Below are 17569 nucleotides of genomic sequence, written 5' to 3'. Positions count from 1 at the left end.
ATCTTTCTCAACTGATTCTCAAGGAACAGTGTAGGAATTAACCACTGCAAACAACAGAAAGGCTCCCAGTGTGTATGTACTCTATACACAGTGTATGTTTATTTGTGACATGTATTTTACAGCTCCTATCTTTAGTAGTAATATTTGTATCTCCATCATCAACAACTGAAGTAAGAGTTTTAAGGGAACAGTAGTTTGTAACAAAGATTGCCCCTAAGAAAGAGGGCTTGAGTTGCAATGCAATAAAATGTTTGCACATATGAAAAATATCTATGAAGTCACCCCTTGGTCTGAGTTACAGAGTCAGGATGGATGGAGCAGACTACACTGCCAAAGTGTTACAACAATCAATCATAGCCCATAGGAAAGTCACTCTGAGTGTTACAAGAGGAGAACTGCAGGGGCACCCCCATGCAAGGACTCCAGAGAGGCTTCCCTATGCTGGCACAGAGATGACTTTCTGTCCCATTCATGCATTCCTACAAAGACTGCCAAAAGCTGCCAATTTCAGCCCACCAGTGGGACTCTGAACTCCTTATTTCTGAACCCCAAGAGGTTGTTGTTCTCCTCCAGTGTGTGAAAAGGCTTCAGCAGACTGACGCCTTAGCATTACTATTATTATTAGCTGTCTGTGATTTACGGTGTGAAGGAGAGGAGCTCGAGTGTGGCTTGCTAGTTTCCAGTTGGAGGTGAACTGGAAATACATAGCAGCTTTCCTCTAAATCTACAACCATGGATCAATATTTACATGAGCATGTGAAGATAGAGACCCACCATATCCCCATGCATCCATGGCAGGGTACCAGTTGCTCAGCCTGTGCATGCACACCCCCCCTCCTGCCTCAGACACATCCTGCAAAATGTGAATGGATGGACTCTTTAACAAAGAAATTACTTTGGGGGCTCATGCAATTCTTTTAGGAGGACAATGTTGTACTACCCAGCATATTGTATATAGCATAGGTTGGGAGAACACCAGTTAGGTTAAAGGCAAAATCCTTACTATATGTATAAGCTGCTTTATATTTCATTTACACATTTTCCACAAGAACTATTGAAAACCCTGACAAAGTGATATATGAGCAAATAAAATCTGAGTTTACTGCATACAGACTCACATTTTCTGATTCCTTTTTTTCTCAAAACTCAGTGCCAACTGTTTCCATTGCCACTTTTCTCCAAACTCACTGTGCCAACCAAATGTCATTGATATGTGACTTTCCACACAGATAGTATTGCAGTTTTTCAAAATACTAGACTGAGGCTATTAAGCATATTGCTTTAGACTTGCACCAAAATCAGAGGATATGAAGGAAGTAGGCAATTGGCAGAACTAGCCTTTCCACCACATATGTCAATAAGACCTATGGCTTGGGAAAATGATGATTTCTGGAATATAACACTAATGTATTTACCGTATGCTGTGCTAGAAGCTTTTTACATTCAAGCTAATAATCTGCAAACTTGGTAATTTCAAATACGCAAACTAGAGCTCTATTTTTGTTTCAGCAAAGATTCAATGTATGGGTCTGTAACATTGCTAGGCTGTGTTATTTTTACCCACACACTCTATAGGCTGTATTGGTAAGCTGTGAAATGCTGTCAGAAGAAACAGTAACTGCACTATACTTGTGGAGAGTGCAAGTCCTCTATATTATGAAGGTTATTTGCCTTGTTTCTTATCTATTTATTTCTTAGAAAAGCTGTATAATTTGTAAATGACCTCCCATTACCAGGAACTGCAGAGATTCTAATAGAAAGGTAAATAAATGCATAGAAAGATGGAAATGTCCATTTCAGACCTAACAATGAAAGAAATAAATAAGGCAATCTAGGCCCCCATATCTATTCCAAGAATTGTATCAGAGCACAGGACAGCAGAAGTCTTGACCAGGGGCATTCAAACAGCTGTCATTTAGGTATTGTAGTCTCTTCTTTCTTTAAATGCCTTCCAGGATCAATCTACTGCTAGTGCTGTATGGGCAATAGCAGAATGGAGAACATGCATGAACATCTGAGTACACACAAGGAGAAAAGCTGAGCAAGACTAGAAGGAGGTCATTTATGTTTAAAACATTCCTTGATACTCCCAGCTGCTTTTGTTCTTTCTCCCTTTATCCCTCCCTCTATCTCCCAGCTAGGCTTTTCTGCCCCTCCCCTGCCCTATCCTGATTTACAATGTTCCCGTGTTACAGGTGAGTCCCCTGAGATCTGACCTCCTCCCAGGCTGGGTCCTGTGTGCAAATATAGGTCGAAAACACAGCTGAAATGGGCCTGGGTAATCCCAGACAGCCCATCAGTTCCTCACTCCCATTGCATCAAGCCTTGCCTGTCCTCACCCACAGTGGCTCTCAGAGCTCTATCCTGCTTGTTTCAAGTCAGTTAAGCTCAGAGGAGGCTGGAGATGGCTGAAGTATTTTTTTAACCACATTCTGCACTGCCAAATTCATAAAGACACAGATGTACTTAGACCATCTCCAAAGTCAGCTTCTGTTTGGCTCAACACTGAGCTGGGTGAGGATGTCAAACACGGCTAAAATGTGTACTCAGTTAAGGCAGGGGCCAGAAAAAGCCTTTAGGAATGTCTAATGGGACTGATTTCTTCCTCTCTTTTGTGTTGTTTCCTCCAGATGCCTTAACACAGAGATAGACAGCCCTTGATCTTGTTATGGAGACTGCCCTGATGAGAAATGTGTTGTATGGCTTTTTTGAGAGGCCCTGGGTTGGTTAGGAAAAAATACCACCTGCATGAGATGCTTCTCTGGAGTGTCACAATGAAAGTGAAATCCCTCAGGATTGTTCATTTTCTGCAGAGGTTTTTTTTGCATGTGGGCCTTGGTAGCACAGCTGGGTTTCAGAGGATTGCAAGATGGACTAGGATATAGAAAAGTCACTTTTTTACATTTGGTGTCTTCTGAATAGCTCTATGGCAGCAAGGTCAGGGAACTGCTGCTTGCTGTGGGCAGGGCTGTGAGGGACCTTTCCCATGCCCTGCATCAAAAAGGAAAGCAACTCTTTCCATTAGCAGGACAGAAAAATTTTTCCTTTTGCTGGTGGTAAACTGTAGCTGGCTATCACAGCTTGTTCACTGACTCCTAACACTGAAAAACTTTTAACATAGAGAGTCATGTCCTTCCCCACCTCATCACCACATAAGTATCACTTTGACCCAAGAAAGTTCTTTTCCTATCCCACCCAGACACCAGGTGCCCAGCTGGCACCCTAGTCCCTGGTACTACTGCACTCTAAGGAGTCCAGGGCAAATATTTAGTATCTTTCTAAGGGACAAAGTATCAGGGCTTTAGACACAATTAAGGGAAGAGCTGCCCAGAGCTCATTGGGCATACCAGCCAAAGGACTCTTGGGGCAGGACATCACTGACCTTCTCCATGGAGACACTCAGTGAGCTAATCCTTTTGGTAAGAAGGGCACTGATACATGTTGGTGCAACCCAGGCAAATTTCCCTGCAAAGTGTTGTAGCAGTCAGGGGTTCTAGTGATGCAGATGATTTAGTGACTGCATAGTGCTAAAGCTTTCTGTCGCTGATGGGATACCCTAAAGGTGCAGTATGAAAGAACCCTAAATGCTACAGCATGGACATGAGCAGTGTCCTCCTATCTGCACAGAAGTTTCTATGTGCACAGAAGAGATTTGCAGGAAGAGTCTGGCACAACGGCACATGTCGCACCATCAGAAACAGCATGTGCTCCAAAGGCACACAAAGCTGACCTACAGACTGAAGTATGTTGGCACTTTTGACACAGAGACTACAGAAGAAGAGAATTATCAAATTGCATTTCCTCAGGTCATGAGCAGGTTAAATTCTAGAGGGAAAATAGGGCTATCATAGATAAGCCAACAGTGCTGCATCTTGATGAGTTATGGCATTCTTTCCTGACTGCCAGAACAAGAGAGTTCAAAAATAAGTGGTAGCAATTTCGCATTTTAATTGGCACAATTGTAGAAAATGCTCCTTGGCAAGTATCAGGTATTATGTCTAACAGACCAAGCATTTGTCTGCAACAGACTTCCTTTGTGTTACAAAGGAATAAATAGACATGATGCTACCTTATATGGCATAAGCGTCACCTTGAGAGGGAGATAAGTGATGACTGTGAAATGAAGCTGAAGTTGACAACGATAATGCAAACAAGAGGATACCTTCAGCATTAGTGTGACCCCATTGCATGAATAGCATGATTCTGACTTGTAATAAAATCCTCTGCTATTGTTTGTGTGTGCATAAAACACCCTTGCAGTGAAATACATACTCATGTTCTCTCCCAGAACACTGCAAAAGATAATCTAGTGCCCTCTTATGACTTAAAGCCAGAAAACTGCAGAAACACTGAGAGGAACTGGAGGTCAGTTCTGTCTGTTTCTCAAAGTTATAGAGCACAGCTTTAGCATATGCTTCTCAGTGCTGAAGTCTTGAACACCCACTGTGACAATGAACTGCCCTTATCCTGAGACTAGTGCATTGCCAAAGTGCTCTATTAAGAAAATTTCTCCAAATTAAGCCAAAGTAATTTCTTCCTTCAGGCCACTACTGCTTTGCTTAGCCCACCAGCATGTCTAACTCCTGATTCCATTTCTACCTTTCACATAGCTGTGGACTACTGTATCTGAATTACTGTTTACCTACCAGGGTAGCTCATTCAATGCATTACATTCCTTGTTCATCTTCTAGTGCTCTTCTGCTGTTTTACTGAGACTCTACATCACATTGTTGCCCTTCTTTTTACTCTCTGTAGCTTTTCTACATAAATTCGAAACTGAAACCGTCAGAGCAGTACCGATTTTATTCCTCTAAGGCCGAAGACTGGTGTGACTAAATAAATTTGTTTAGAGGTAAGTCAGCACCCTCTGGTGGATCATTAGCGTACTGCAAATTTCCTTACGGATTAAAGGACTAACTCCTTACAAAAGCAAGAAAAATTCCGTGAAGATGGATACCTAAAAGATTAACATAGAAAATTCTGTGTTTATTGGAAGATAAAGGAAATCTTGCTTTTTCCCCTTCTTCTCTTTTTAAAGAATAAAATACCGAATTTAGTATTTTCAACGTTTGAACAAATGATAAAAGCACTGAACTTGGGAAATTACATTTCTCAAACAGCTTTTTTCCTTTTAAATAATTTTTTCCTAGTAATTAGTTTGTATTATATAAGATCCACTTGGATGTAAGTTTTGAAAACTTTCACATTCTCTTCATTAATTTGCAAGACAGTGTCATTCAAAAGTGTTTCTGCTCAGCATGTATAGCTCACATGCCTTTTTTTTCCTCAAATTGCATCCTGTTTTCTCTTCAAAATGCATTTGAAAGCTGTAACATCTCTGAAGATTATGTTGTTGGGCATTTTTTTCTTCAGGATTGGACTGTGAGCTCAAATAGGTAATAGATGTCAAGAAGAAGATACTACTAGATAGTAAGTACCAAAGAAAGTAAAATAATAAACTACCCATTTTTATACTGATTTTCTTTATAGATATGATGTTTCAAGATCTCTTCTCAATCTACAGCCACAAAATGCTGTCTGCTGTATCAAGCTTTTATCACAGAAAAGGTGAACAGATGAAGATTACCTGAAGATTGTTAATTAATTTGTGTGGAAATCACTGCGGTGAGCAGGAACACAGAAATCATTCATCTCTCTGAGGATACTTAACTCACATCTCTAAATGACATGGTGCACTGTTCGTTATTGTGAATTTCATAGATCTAGCTCATATGACTCTTTGCTACCTGACTTCTTCCAGGGAACCTTCAGACAAGGCCCATTTATAGACACAACTTTCAGCTTCATGGACCTCAAATTCTGCAACTGATGGGGACAGGCAGGGTGGGAGAAGGGAGAAACAAAACTAATAAACCCAAGGTATTTCACCTGATTGTGAATGCAACTTCCAGCAATTATAAAAGCTAGGGTATGACTTTGCAGACTTGAATGATGACTGCAGTGTGATAAAACAGACATTAGAAAGAATCAAGGCCCATTTATAGACACAACTTTCACAACCTTCTCGTGATACAAACAGAAAACCATTGGGACACAAATGACATGGAAGCCAGCAATCATATTTCACTAGCCTCATTTCTCAAGCAATTCTACCTCATCTGAAACTAAAAGAGAGTAGAAATTTTTTAAAGTTGCACTACACACCTTTATTTGTATATGCCTGTGGCATTGTATAATGAAATCTTTTGAATGGAAGCTTGCTTGGAAGGAAATTTACTTAGAATTTCCATCTAGAATGTGAAGTGTAAGAATATTGGGGAGGAGAGAACACACTAACATTCCCATGGCAGAAATGTAAAAGCTGTTATACATTGAAATAAGGGAAATGTGATGTTTAAAGGAGCATTCAAGGGTCACACTTCCTAGTTAAAACTCATCCCAGTAGCTACCTAGGGAGATGGTGTAAAATAGATGACATTAAATTCAGAGATAGCAAGAACAGTCATTCACTCACCTGTTTTCTGGGTGAATTAACACTTTAGTTTTATTATATTTAAAATAGTCCAGATAAAGCTAGGGTCAAAACAAAATAAAGGTGAATATTTGATGACTCAGTCATACCAAAAGTTTGCCAGACATAGTAATGGTGGGAATGTGAATAAGGAAAAGGTTGCATTCTGGTACCCTTCATTCAAATTCTCCAGCTGTAATTTCTGTGAGAGAGTAAAGATAGTCTTCGCTGTGTTTTGTCTCTCCATCCCAGTTCCCTGATTTCATTCTGCTTTGGGAAGAAATCATTGCTACCTAAATCAAATGGCAAACTTTTCAAAGTATGGAATAGATACTGTGCTATGAGTTCAGTGGAGCCTGCTAGAATGTAATATCCGTCAAGCCTTACCTCTTTCAACAGTGCAAACAAAAAGAGATGTATTGAGTAAGAACCAAATTTAGGAATTCTGTAATCAAAAATCCATAAAATTTTTTTTTTTTTAGGACTGGAATCCATCTCTAATACCATATAGGTGCAACTGTTTAAAAATGGAATTCTGCTGCAGCTCAATGCATTCACAACAAAAAAATGCTCATTCAATATATAATCATGTTTTGTCTTAACAGTTAATAAAGGCTGTTTATTTGTACATTTTAAGACAAAAGTTCTGAAAACTGCAAGAGGACTTTGTACTCCTGTTTAAAGCTACTGTTGATGTTAATCAGAACGATCAGTGATGCTTTATGTACAGTATTCATAGTGAATAATTTGCTGGTTTATGCCAATTTGACATTTCAGAAGTTACAAATACTTTGATATCCGAAGACTGTGTAGTGCTTCTCCAGATGCTTATTGACCAGAACAATTCATAGATGTTTCCTTATCTTTCTGTTGAATGTCCTCCAAAATTAGTCAAACCTAGAATATGAATACAAGTACAAATTTAAAAAAAAAGCTTGGTAAGATTAAAGGAAAACTTTATTCATGCAAACTATTTTGGGAACTTATAAAAGGAAAAGCAAAACTACCAAAAAATCAAAATAAACCCCATACAATTTGATGAGAAATTTTCAACAACTATTTTCATTAATCTAAATATGCTCCTTTGTATTTATGTAAAAGAATTGGGTTTCTCTTTGTACAAAAACATTTTTGCTATATTCCAATTTCAGACACACTAATGAATCTCCAAAGCATTGTTTTGTATATCAACTGCAATTAACCTGCAAACATATAGCTCACTGATAACTAATACTTAAGTTCAATATAGCTACTCTTTTTTTAACTTTAATTTCTCCTACACTATTTAGAGATCCTATCAGGCTCATCCATTACTTCACATGCTGCATCACTGTCCAGAAATTCCACAGGTAAAGCAATTATGATGCAAGCTTCCACATGCTGTAAGCATCACACTTGAGTATGAGTGAATTTCTTCAAATGTATGTATTTTGGTTTCATGAAGTTTATGAACTCAAAACTGCTTGGGATGTGATACTCTAGGAATAGAAAGATCACATTTACTAATATGGAGTAACAAGTGGTTTAGAGATGAATGATCTTTTTAATGTAAATTTAAAAATATCTATTTCACTTGTGATGCAAACTCTGCAATACAGAGAATTAGGTTTGCAACTTGTGATTGGTCAGGGTGCTAGATAACCTCATCCCACAAAGGGCTGGACCAGATGATCATTCAAGGTGCCTCCTGACCTGGGCTGTTCTATGATTCTGCCGTTCTATGATTTTATGACTTAATCTGTCCCACTGCAATTCCTACCCACATCCTTCTTAGGCTGACCTCTATGCAGCTACTTTTGCTAGCTTTATGTTGCACTCAACAAATAATACCCTGGACTAGCTTGTTTTTAACTGTCATTTGTGGACATTTACATGGATGTCTTGACAGCTAGACCTGTAAGAAATGTGAAGTTGAGATAGAGAATTTGGCAAATGAGAGAACAGTACTAGGATTGAAAAAATAATGGGATTGGGAAGATTACTACTGAAGTCTGTGATAGGATAATAGGTAATGATAAAATAAATAAAGTTAGCATCGCAGAATATGGGGGAAATTGCCAGCAACAAATTATCATAATTAGTATCTAAGCCTTTTCGCCCAAACTGTGAAGATACAGGGCACGTGACAGCGAATAATACTACTTATAAATGTAAAATACTAGAAAATGATTTTGCATCCTTTAATTTTCTTCCCATCATTTCCTTATTCTTTGCTTTTTTTTTAGTCTGTTTGTTGCAACTATCCACCGTGTCTTTTTTCTACTTATATTGCTTTGCAAGAAAAAGACTATTTTTCCACCTCAAGCACAAAAAGTAGCCTTTACTGTCCTCTCATCTTTTTCCTTTGTTCCATCTTGCTTCCTCTTTTACATTAATATTCTGCATTCTTATCTCCATTCTTCATAAATTCTTTAATCTGCTTCCTCTATAGCCTCTGCTCTGTTCCATGCATGGTTCTGCTCTCCTTTTCTAGTCCCAACCCATTTAACAGCCTCATCTTTTTCCTATTCCTTAACACATGTTCCTTCCTCTTCTCTGTCTCATCATCTGCCCATTACCTACCCACTGTTCATTTTCAGAATGAGTTCACTAATCTGCTCATTTCCATTAATATTCCCTAGTTTCTAACAACCACAAGAGTAATACTCCACTTCTTACTCTCAGAATGCTGCAGTTACCTTCCATGTAGTCTTCTGGACGCAGTGAGATGTCAGCAGTCACCCATGTTCTCAACACACCATTCAGTTATACGAGAACTGTCTCCTATTCATTTTTGACATCATAGACATTTTTTTCCTTCTTTCCCATGTTTCAACTCAACTATTTTGCTGTATTAAGGGACTTCCGTTGACTATCTCAGTCTTGCTATGACTCCCACTGAGTTCACTCATTTTCTTCTTTTCTCTACCCCTTACTTGAGATTTGTTGCAACATTAGTTTTTCTCAATTATACGTTTTGTATTCTTTAGAACTCGTTTTTGCTGTTTTCTCCAGAGAACAATTATGGACATTATCAGATTTAAATCTCTGTTAAAATATCACTCTGAGGTGAAGCAAGAACACATTTACACAGCAGATATTCTATTGCACATAAGACTAAGGCAAAATACTGATCATAAGCATCAACACTTTACATACTTTGCTGAGAGCCTACTACCAATTTTGAAATATCATTTTTATGTTGTTTCATTTATTTCTTATTTACTGTCTCCCACAAATAAGTAATAAGGTGCTATGCTGAAAATTTTTCAGGAAGAGTTAAACATTATTTCATAACTATACTTGCCTAAATGTTGCCTTTGCAGAAGTCCAGAGAGGGTGATCGGATGTCTTGTTATAGATGGCTGTGGGGAAGGTGATGTAAATGGATACAGCTCAGGGGTTCTGAAATCAGCCCATGATCCCCTTCTACTACTTTGTGATCCAGATGATGATGAACATCCACTATGTGGTAGTCCTACAGGTGTGGCTCTGTTAATGAAATTAATTCACGCATGCACATCATCTGAGGATACTTTCATACTAATACAAGAAATTATTGTGTTCTATGTACTCCTTATCAGATTTTCAATTCTTTAAGATTTTTACATATTTCAAAAAGCTGAATGAGAAAACAAATTGTAGGACAATCAGAGATGGAAACAAAAGAAATACTTTGCCACATATATTTTACATTTGTGCTAGGAAGATATATTTGGCTTAATGATTATAAAGAACAAGGGTTTACTTTTTCTGGAAGTATTTAAAGCTATTTCTTGATGTTAATAATTCTCAGAGTTTGAGACATTTTCAATGTTTAAATGAAAAACTTGAAACACCTGCTCCAGGCTGCCTGAAAAGTTCAGGTTATTCACAGAAAAGCCTTGTGCTGTCATCTCTGATTTTTACGAGAATGATAAAGCAGAGACATTGTTACACTTCCTTACTATAAAATTACTACCCTTTGTATGGAAGTAACAGGACTGCAGATGTCCACAGCTGCAGAAACTCAGATTATCTCCGTACATTTTTGAAAAAATTGATTTAAAAATAAAACCTTCCACCAAGAACAAACACATTTGTACAGATGATAGCCATCCTGCACAGTAACACTTCTGCAGATACAGAACACAACCTTTACTCATACAGATTAATTACAGGCCAGATAAGAAATTTCAGTCTCTTACAGGAGATGGTAACATCTTGAAACAGTATTTCATTACCTTGTAGATCCTGCTCTACTGTTTTGATTTGACATTATTACCGATGACTGAGAACTTCTGTAGGATACACTACCTGTAAGAATCAGATTTTTGAAAACAGATCCAATGTGAATTACCCATTTTGCTTAGGAGATAACTTTGGAAACAAAGATTAGTCCTTTATTTGCATGATTTGGAACAAATTCAGGATTGGTTTATTCAAGAATTAAAAATGATGCACAACTACAATCACGAATGAAAGAGCTTAGCTATCACATAAACATTATATCACACCATTCCTGCACATCTTGTCCAAGTTAAACACATGTTGGTTTCTTTCACCTTCTTTCATTTATTAGACTATTATTAGACTATCAGGATAGCTATGCTGAGGTGCTCCAGTTCTTCAGCTAATCTTTTTTTGCCCAATCCACCTCTGAAAAGGGAGCTTTCTTTAGTGCACCATTAAATCACTGTTCCCACTTGTCCTCACTTTTGCACATACACTTTGATTCATTCAGCTTTGTGCACTGCAAAACTTTATGGATTCGTTCTGAAATGTGCTGAATACAAAACTGTTCTACATATAGTTTTACTGTCTAATAAATATCTATTTATACTTAGACACAATTTAAAAAAGCAGTTAACATCAGCACTGTTTATCTTGTTATCCATAAATTTATAGGCAAGCATGCATTTAGAAAGAGTTTGAGCATATAAATCAGACATAACATAGAAAAATCAGTTTTTCCTCTTTCAGTGAAATTGCATTGTGATTACTTTCGTCTTTATTTTGGGACATTTACACCATGTAAAAACACAAGAGTACTAAAAGTTTACGTGGCTGAAGATGGATTCTATGAACTGCTGAAGACAGATGAAAGCTTGCCTGAGATGCTGAATGTAAAACCAAGTATGGGAGGGAAACATGAATAGTAGACCTGTAAAGCATTAGGAATTCTGGGAAACTCCTCACCAGTAAACAGCTCTCAAGTGACTGCACTAATTTCAGTAGGCTGTTACTCATGTCTTGTTTATGTCTGAGTGTCACCCAAGCTCTGCAACAGCCCAGGAATGAAAGAAAGTATAGGCAGGTAAAATGTCTTATAACTTATTGCAGTGATAGGGTGAGAAAAATCACCTTCCTGATTCTTGATCTCAACTTAAGTACCTCAAATTGCAAATATTCTTGTTCTGTTCAACCATACACATCACTGTGTATTTTCTATGCAACTACTGACTATAATTGCTCAGCAAAAATCATTTTGGCTACAAGTAACCATTTACAGAACAGACTAGCTAAACTCTAGGAAGATACTTCACTTCTAACCACTTCCCAACTGCTGGATTGAAGTCTACATGATAAGTTCCTTATAGCTCAACACAATTCAAATTGACTTAGTAAACTGCTAATGCATAGATTTTAATTTATTCATCCACTTAATGTAGTACAAATGTATCCAGTTACAAACTCTATTTTCACTCACCCATACGTCCATCCTGTGGAGGACTTATCACAGATAATCTTGTTGGACCGGTCGGTGTCTCGGGCTAAAAGAGTGGCAAGTTATTAATCACAGTGTAATAAGTATATTTATTATTAAGGCATTTTAAGCAATAGTGTTACATTTTTGAGGTCTATGAAGCCTTCAGATTTCTGGAACTCTGTACTGAGAGTTTAGTTTCTAGCACTAGAATGCGAAACCTAAAAATTAAGTGACTATTGTCAGACATCTGTGGGCAAGGGTTAAGTACACATATTTTAGTTATATTCTTATCTGTCACATTCAGAATAGAAACACATCAGACACATTGTCTTCTGTGCTGAGATTCCATTCCTAAGCTAGCATCTTTTACCTCTCCTAACCAGAATACCAATACCGTGAAAAGCTCCTGCCCTCATTCTCATCTTAGTGATAACGTGCAAAGATTGCAATTCCCTACTCAAATATCAGATTCTAACACTGCTTTCAGACCACTGACTCCACACCTAGCAGTTCACACTCTACACCTACATTCTTAACATGTGAAGGTACTATACACACATTGATGCCACTGAGCATAGAGAGAAGCAAGATCACATGGTCAAGCAGCAAACAGAACTGTTTACAAACAGTGAATGATAATGACTGATTTTATTTGTGGATGAGAAAAAGCCTTTTATCTATCATAAATGAAATTTCAGGAATGTTTGGAAAATCAGTGTGATGTCAAGAGTGCCAAGTGATTCAACACTTGTACCTGCAGACATCTGCAATGACAGCATTTACATTCACACTGATCCCCCTAAAATTCCCTTTATGGTTGGGCAAGAGAAACAGGAACAAGACCAGTAAGTTTTCTTTAGAATGAGTTTGGATCACATAGGTTATGCCTTTGGATATAGGTGTACCTATGGAACTAACTTATCCACAGGTTATAAAGGAAATCCTGAGATGCTAGCACAGATCTGCACTGCAGACACACATATGTGGTCTGGTGAAGGTGAAAAATATTTCCATTCCTTAATTTATTATCATTTAAATTTATCTGCAACTCAGTTTCATGCATTAGCAACACTTATTGTGGAAACAGTTGCATTTTTATAACATAAACATACTGAAAATTCCAGAATTTGCCATTTAATTTAGTTTAAAAGCCTGCATATGGCATGTGGAGAATAGAACTCCATAAATCAGCGTTGCCTTTTGATTTCTCTTTGGGAAACCTCTGACTTCTCCTATGCATCAAATATACCTGAAATCAGCACATAGATAAGAATTGTTTTGAAGAGGGGAGGGGGAATCCTATTTTTTGCAACATTGTCAGAGTAGGAGAAATCAAAAACATATATATGTGTGTATACATATACACATATACATAAATATATATCAAAAAAACCACTTACTTTCCTCATTGGTGAAGGTACAGAATCAATCTCCATTGACTCCAACCTTACAAGAAAGGTCAAAACAAGTGTGACATTGTAAGCAAAATACCATACTCATTACAACAACTAAAATTATTTTAAGTTCTAATGTTAAATTTGATTAATAATGGAAAAGCATAATCCATAATGCATAACTCATACGAGTAGTTAAGACTACTTCCAAACCTGTTAGCAGTAAGAAAAATCCATTAGTTGATTTGGAGCTTTGGTTTAGACATTAACAGTTATTTTATGATTAGCATTGTTATTCTTGCATTTAAGTCTGAATAAATATGCATATTTATATATTTGTCACTTGTCTCCACAAGGACATTCTGAAATTTCATTTTTTTATTAAAAAAAAGTCATGATCATAGGTAGAGAAATCTTTTAACTTGAGCAAGTTGCATGTTTGTTGTATTTAAAATTAAATGAGACTTACTGGAGTTAATCCCATATAACTTTAGACAACTGCAATGTACATACATGTGTCTGTAAAAGTAATTTAGTTTTTCCCTATAGTAAATGTAAAGAGTTCCTTACTAATCTATCTATTGATCTCTATCCATCTAGCTATCTAATCTATGTACCTATCCATCCAAAAATTCTTTACCATAAGGTGCATCATGCCTTGGATTTTTTCCAGTGAGTACAAAGACAATACACTGAAGTATTTATAGTGTACATTTGGATATATAAGACCCTCCCCAGTTCTTTCATACTAAATCTCTTCGCAAAAACAAAACACAAAATCAGACAATATATTTATTTTGAACTCACTACAAAAAACTTGTATTTCTGTATAAAATACTAGTTAAGATTTTCATTGAGAACTAACAAATGTGTACCTACATTTCAGAGCTGGAAGGATGACTAGAACGAAGAGAATATGAAGAATAACCATTCTGTGATCTTGAAGGAACTAAAGTAATTAATAAATTTAGTATTAGAACATAGCTCTATCCGGTGATAGGTATTCCATAGTTAATATCTGAAACCAACACTTCTTACTGGAAAGTGAATTTCTGCTTGTACTGGGAAATGGGAGTTGTGTAGTTTGCTCCGAAGGTTTCACACTAAAGGGGAAACAAGAAACAACAGATACAAATTGAAAGCTGGTTTGATTAGTTCATGTGTCTAGCCGGTCAGAGAAGCAATAAAAATCAAAGCATTGTATCCATCAGTAGCTGGTTTTAAAATGACACTATTTGCCATGAAGCAAACTAGTAATCTATTTGATAAAGCTGTGAACATTCTCTCTATATCATAATGTCTGTATGAGTCATTGCATACCCAACAATATCAATTTAGCATAGCATTAAGGTGAAGTACTTCAGGGAAGAACAGATGTTAAAATACAACTGTTAACTACAGCTGAACCAAAAATGTTCATTTTGATGCGTACATTTCCTAAACTTTAAAACATACAGCTATCAAAAGAAATGCTGGCATCTTCATGCTATCCACCAACAGCTTAATGAAACCAGTACCTTTGCCAATAACTGTAAATAAGGAGGAACATGTCTACAGGGCATGCAAGGAGGTGCCCTAGGTCATATTAACATAGCAAAACTAAAAAAAAATCTAAAATTTGGTACAAACTCTGTATCTGATATAACCAAGATGCTGTTTCTTTGAGATGCAGACAGGAAAAAGGAGTCAGTGGATAAAAATATATAAACTGTAATAATCCACCACATCCTTAGTTTCCTTTATACTGTTTTTCTTTCCGTTATATTACACCAAGCAGCATAAAAGAGCATAATACAGTGTTATGTGCATGTCAGAGTCAAAGGAAAGGCTATACTGAAAAAACACAGAAAAGGAATAAAGATCAACAAAATTTTGCAATTAAATTGCTGGCTTCATAAGCAGCCTTATTAAGGAGATTTCAGCATCCTCAATCGTTGGTATTCATAAAGTGGCATTCATAAAGGGCTTCTCTCAAGAAGATGGAGCTACAGGGAGAAGGCCATTGTAACTATAGAGTAAATTTTAATACCCATATGCTCTACAAGGGAAAAACAGACCAAGCCTGTTCAGGTTTTTTTCCCAGTAATTTTTGAAATCTCGGAAAACGAGAATGATAGAATAGGACACAGGAAGAATATTATATGGAAAATGTAATCAATTCACCATAAGTAGATCACAGTAGATCAATCTGTTATCTTTCTTTTTTTTGGTTTAGTCTATGTGCTGGTAAGCAGATTATTATTTTTAACAATACTAAGCACATTTTTTCAGCATTGATCCAATTTAAACCTCAGAGTGCTGTATAGGCCATGGGACTTTGAAGCAGAGATAAGGGTGATTAATTCAAGTACCTAAACCATAAATGATGTTAAAAGGAAAGAAACAACAGAAAAGGGTGAAAAGAGTGCAGAAATGTTATTTGTGATGTCCCTCTCAGTTCAGTCTTGCAACTGATCCTGCTTACTATACTCCCCAGTGACACAGGGATAGCCCACACAGTTCGTGAAACCTGAAGACAAAAAGTTCCGAAGATAAAAAGCTACGTCAATCTTGAGAGCTACATAATGATTGTAAAATTGTGATATTTTCCAATAAGAAATCGAAATAAAATTTTATTACTTTAAAAGTTATAGCACAGCGTGCATATAGGGATCAATAAGAACTTTGGCTTAAAGCTGGAAATAAGTAAGATGAAAAGATTAATGTCAATGAGCAGTCATTGAGCAGGGGGACAACAATGAGCTACTTCTTGGCTCTTTGACACATTTGAGAAAAAAAGATCAATCCAAGATGAGCCAAGAAATTAATTTTTACTAGAAATAGAAAAGATGAGAATCATGTTACAAAATTCTGGTGATTTTGTAAATGCACTAGATACCAAGAAAGATGTAGTACTGTCCAGGCTGATGCTAGAAAGCCCTCTGCAAAATACACAAACATGGCTATGTAACTGCAAATAAAGATTTAAAACTGAATATCTATGTGATAAACTGTACTAAAAGTTTGTTTTTAGAGTAACTACTGACTTGAATTTTAAAATAAAAGGATTTCTTCCTGACAGGCTTGATTAATGTGAATAAAATGGATCTGATGTCAGAAACCGCTGTTCATTTATTTCTGTAAAAACATATAAGAAAGGCAAACAAAGCATGAATATTTTATCATTTTATCAATTAGACTCACTGCTGTCTTATTACATTTACTTTTGCTGCATTAAACCTCTTACCATTGCATCTGATGTATTTGTTGTGTTACTTTCTTGAGAGATTCTTCCAGCTTTGCTGTCTGTGAGATAATCATAGATTTAGACAAAATCTATTTGTGTGATATAAAACATCATTTTCATCCAACTACTTTTCCAAAGTGTTGAAAGGCTGTTTTCTATTGGTTTTAATCTTCAGACATCATTGCTATTGCAGATTTATTGGAGCTGTTATAGTTGCAATGTGGATCTATCAAACAGTCAGTGTGGAAGAGATATGCTTCTTTTTGGCAGTTACAGACTTAGTTTGATTACCTTTTGCTAAGTGTGCTGTAATATTGGATAAATGAATACTAAGAAAAGTGCTTAAAAATAGTTTTTTTCCTCTTTTCCGTATCTGATAGAAAAGCTATGTTACATTTAATATGGAATGATCTGGAAAAGCTATCATCAACTGCAAAAAATACCAAATACCATATCCCCATTATTCTTATTTTAGATTCAAAATGTGTTCAGTTCATTGCAGTATCTACGGCAGGAAGCTTAAGGGAAGAGTATTTCCTACTATGTTATAGACACAACCAAAAATATCTCCATTAAAGAATGTTATGAGCTTGCAAAATTGAAGAATATTAAGGTCAAGAACATTAGGTCAGCTCCCCAGTATGTGTATTTTTTACAGTCTTTCATTACATGATCATGTATTATATTTTATGAAGGATATAAAAATTTACTCAATAGCCTCAATACTCCAAGTATATCTTATCCTTAATTTGCATTGTGTCACCTTAATCCTTCACATTGTTCATATTTTGATTTGAAGATAAATTATG

The 17569-nt window shown here is 36.5% G+C and overlaps 1 protein-coding gene across 1 annotated transcript in view; it reads right to left on the bottom strand.

Annotated features, from left to right (window-relative positions):
* Window positions 1-9758: 9758 nt before the first annotated feature.
* The window catches only part of RNF212 (ring finger protein 212), a gene marked incomplete at its 3' end in the record, with an annotated part of 17652 nt that continues 9841 nt past the window's right edge, over window positions 9759-17569 (bottom strand). The window contains exons 5-11 of the mRNA XM_009071228.1: window positions 16761-16819; window positions 14573-14637; window positions 14414-14483; window positions 13541-13586; window positions 12141-12204; window positions 10675-10747; window positions 9759-9943 (exon numbers count right to left, since the gene is read on the bottom strand). Of these exons, the coding sequence (XP_009069476.1) occupies window positions 9759-9943; window positions 10675-10747; window positions 12141-12204; window positions 13541-13586; window positions 14414-14483; window positions 14573-14637; window positions 16761-16819 (562 nt within the window). The remainder of the gene's footprint in view (window positions 9944-10674; window positions 10748-12140; window positions 12205-13540; window positions 13587-14413; window positions 14484-14572; window positions 14638-16760; window positions 16820-17569) is intronic.

The sequence above is a fragment of the Acanthisitta chloris genome, unplaced genomic scaffold, assembly GCF_000695815.1.
Source record: "Acanthisitta chloris isolate BGI_N310 unplaced genomic scaffold, ASM69581v1 scaffold4823, whole genome shotgun sequence".
NCBI classification, from domain to species: Eukaryota; Metazoa; Chordata; class Aves; order Passeriformes; family Acanthisittidae; genus Acanthisitta; species Acanthisitta chloris.
The sequence above is the reverse complement of the archived record's forward strand: the minus strand, read 5'-3'. Positions and strand labels throughout refer to the sequence as shown.